This window comes from Momordica charantia, unplaced genomic scaffold (assembly GCF_013281855.1).
Source record: "Momordica charantia cultivar OHB3-1 unplaced genomic scaffold, Mcharantia_2.0 BLBB01000126.1, whole genome shotgun sequence".
NCBI lineage: Eukaryota > Viridiplantae > Streptophyta > Magnoliopsida > Cucurbitales > Cucurbitaceae > Momordica > Momordica charantia.
In genome coordinates this window covers 1,696-3,570 of record NW_028275282.1, presented here as the reverse complement: position 1 = coordinate 3,570, position 1,875 = coordinate 1,696, and the positions used below count along the sequence as shown (strand labels likewise).

Here is a 1,875-nt window from a genome sequence, read left to right as displayed (position 1 = left end):
CTTCTTTCTTAATCACTATGAAAAATTTAACAACTCATTAATTTTTAAATAAATTATTATTATTATTATTTCTTTTAAGTAATGATTAGATTGATGGTCGCACTACGAACGGGCACTTATATTTACTCTCTTTCAGGCTTAGAGTGGGAACCACTAATTAGGTAGTTTATTAGGCAAATGTTCCCCACCCACGCAAAAACTAAATCATCTCATCTAAACATTTTTAGAATAAATAGGCAATCTCCCACAACTCAACCTTTCATACTTGACAATGGCAACGTCGAGGACCCCAATTCTTTCGTCTTGACCTTGACCGTTTTGTTTCCAATGGCTAACTCGCAAACTTTTGATAGTTTTTGGTTTGTTCAACAATGGCCACCAGGAGTTTGTGCATTCCAACCAGTGCCATGCGTCCAACCAAACCTAGAATCCTTTACCATCCATGGCTTGTGGCCTCAAAAGGGAAGGACCTCTGCAACTGGGTGCCATGGCACCGATTTTACATATGATAAGGTAAAACCTAGAACACTAAAAATATAAAATTTTCGTTGATTAGCAATGCATATATCGAATCTACTCTAATGAGTCAACTTAAGCATAGTTGTAGTAGTTAACGTACTAGAATTTATCGCAAAGGTCAAATGTTTAAACTCTGAAGCCATGTTTTTTAACTTGTAAAAATAAACTGAAGGGCTAAATATATGAATATATATATATATATATATTATTCACTAACATTTTTGTGTTTTTTTTCAATTAAGTTGCTAACATGTAAAATGTTTTGATTCAAGATTTCTCTCCTTGAAAGCCCTCTGAATGCGACTTGGCCAGATGTGATAGGGGGAAACCAAAAACAATTTTGGAGACATGAGTGGAATAAGCATGGGAAGTGCTCAGAAAAGACGTTCCGCCAAAGCACATACTTTTGGATATCTATTCATATGAGAAATAGGTTCAGACTTCTCTACACCCTCGGAGTTGCTGGAATAGTGCCGAACAACGGCACCAAGGAAAAGATACAAGTGCAGAAGGCCATTAAGCAGAGCTTTAGGACGGAACCAATTCTTCGTTGTACAACACCATCTAAGAGACCAACTTCTCCATCTGTGGTGATTGCTCGATTGGCGGAGATTGTGATGTGCTTTGCTGACAATGGTATCACTCTTATCAATTGTGATGCTACAAAATCCACTTGTCCTAAAAAGTTCATATTTTAAAACCTCATATAATGACATAAATTCAAATAAGTTGTTCACTATATGCTGCTTTCTGTAATGTCTTCTATGTTATTTTTCATTCTAATTATATAAATATAAAAAAACATATTATATTACTTCCTGTATTTTTTCTTACAAATTTCACCAACAAAATTTTTATTCGAATGGACAATACACTATTCTTTGTCTTTTATGAAGTTCACCATGCCTCTACTTCTTGTTTTACCTAAAAGAAAAAAAAAAGATTGTTGTTTATTAGGACAAGTATTTCAATATTCGCCTTTACAGTTGTTGTCATGAGATTTCCGTGGATGAAAACATCATTTTATTCAATTCTATACCATTAATACAATCTCCAGTATTTATCCTATAGTTTTTCCTCTTCAATTCTCTGATGATTGACTTCTGGCTTAATGATGATCTTTGATGATTTGTGTAATATGACCTCAATTTTCTACATGTAGTATTAGTCCTAAATTGCGATAATTACGGATAAAAAATAACGAAGGTTTACAAATAAAGCAAGATTGATGAACGGTTTTGTGACACTTTTAATTATGGTTCTGAGTTTTAAAATAAAAAAAAATTAATGCCGACACAGTATCTATTTTAATCAACAATTACCCATAAAAATAGTTTACTTTCGGAAGAATAATGT

At 33.3% G+C, this 1,875-nt stretch overlaps 1 protein-coding gene across 1 annotated transcript; it reads left to right on the top strand.

Moving 5' to 3' along the window:
- Window positions 1–302: 302 nt before the first annotated feature.
- On the top strand, window positions 303–1,333 carry LOC148207607 (ribonuclease MC-like). Its single transcript, XM_088118396.1, has 2 exons — window positions 303–513; window positions 792–1,333. Exons 1-2 carry the CDS (start codon window positions 328–330, stop codon window positions 1,215–1,217), a joined length of 612 nt encoding a protein of 203 aa, XP_087974522.1. The 5' UTR covers window positions 303–327; the 3' UTR covers window positions 1,218–1,333.
- The last annotated feature ends 542 nt before the right edge of the window (window positions 1,334–1,875 follow it).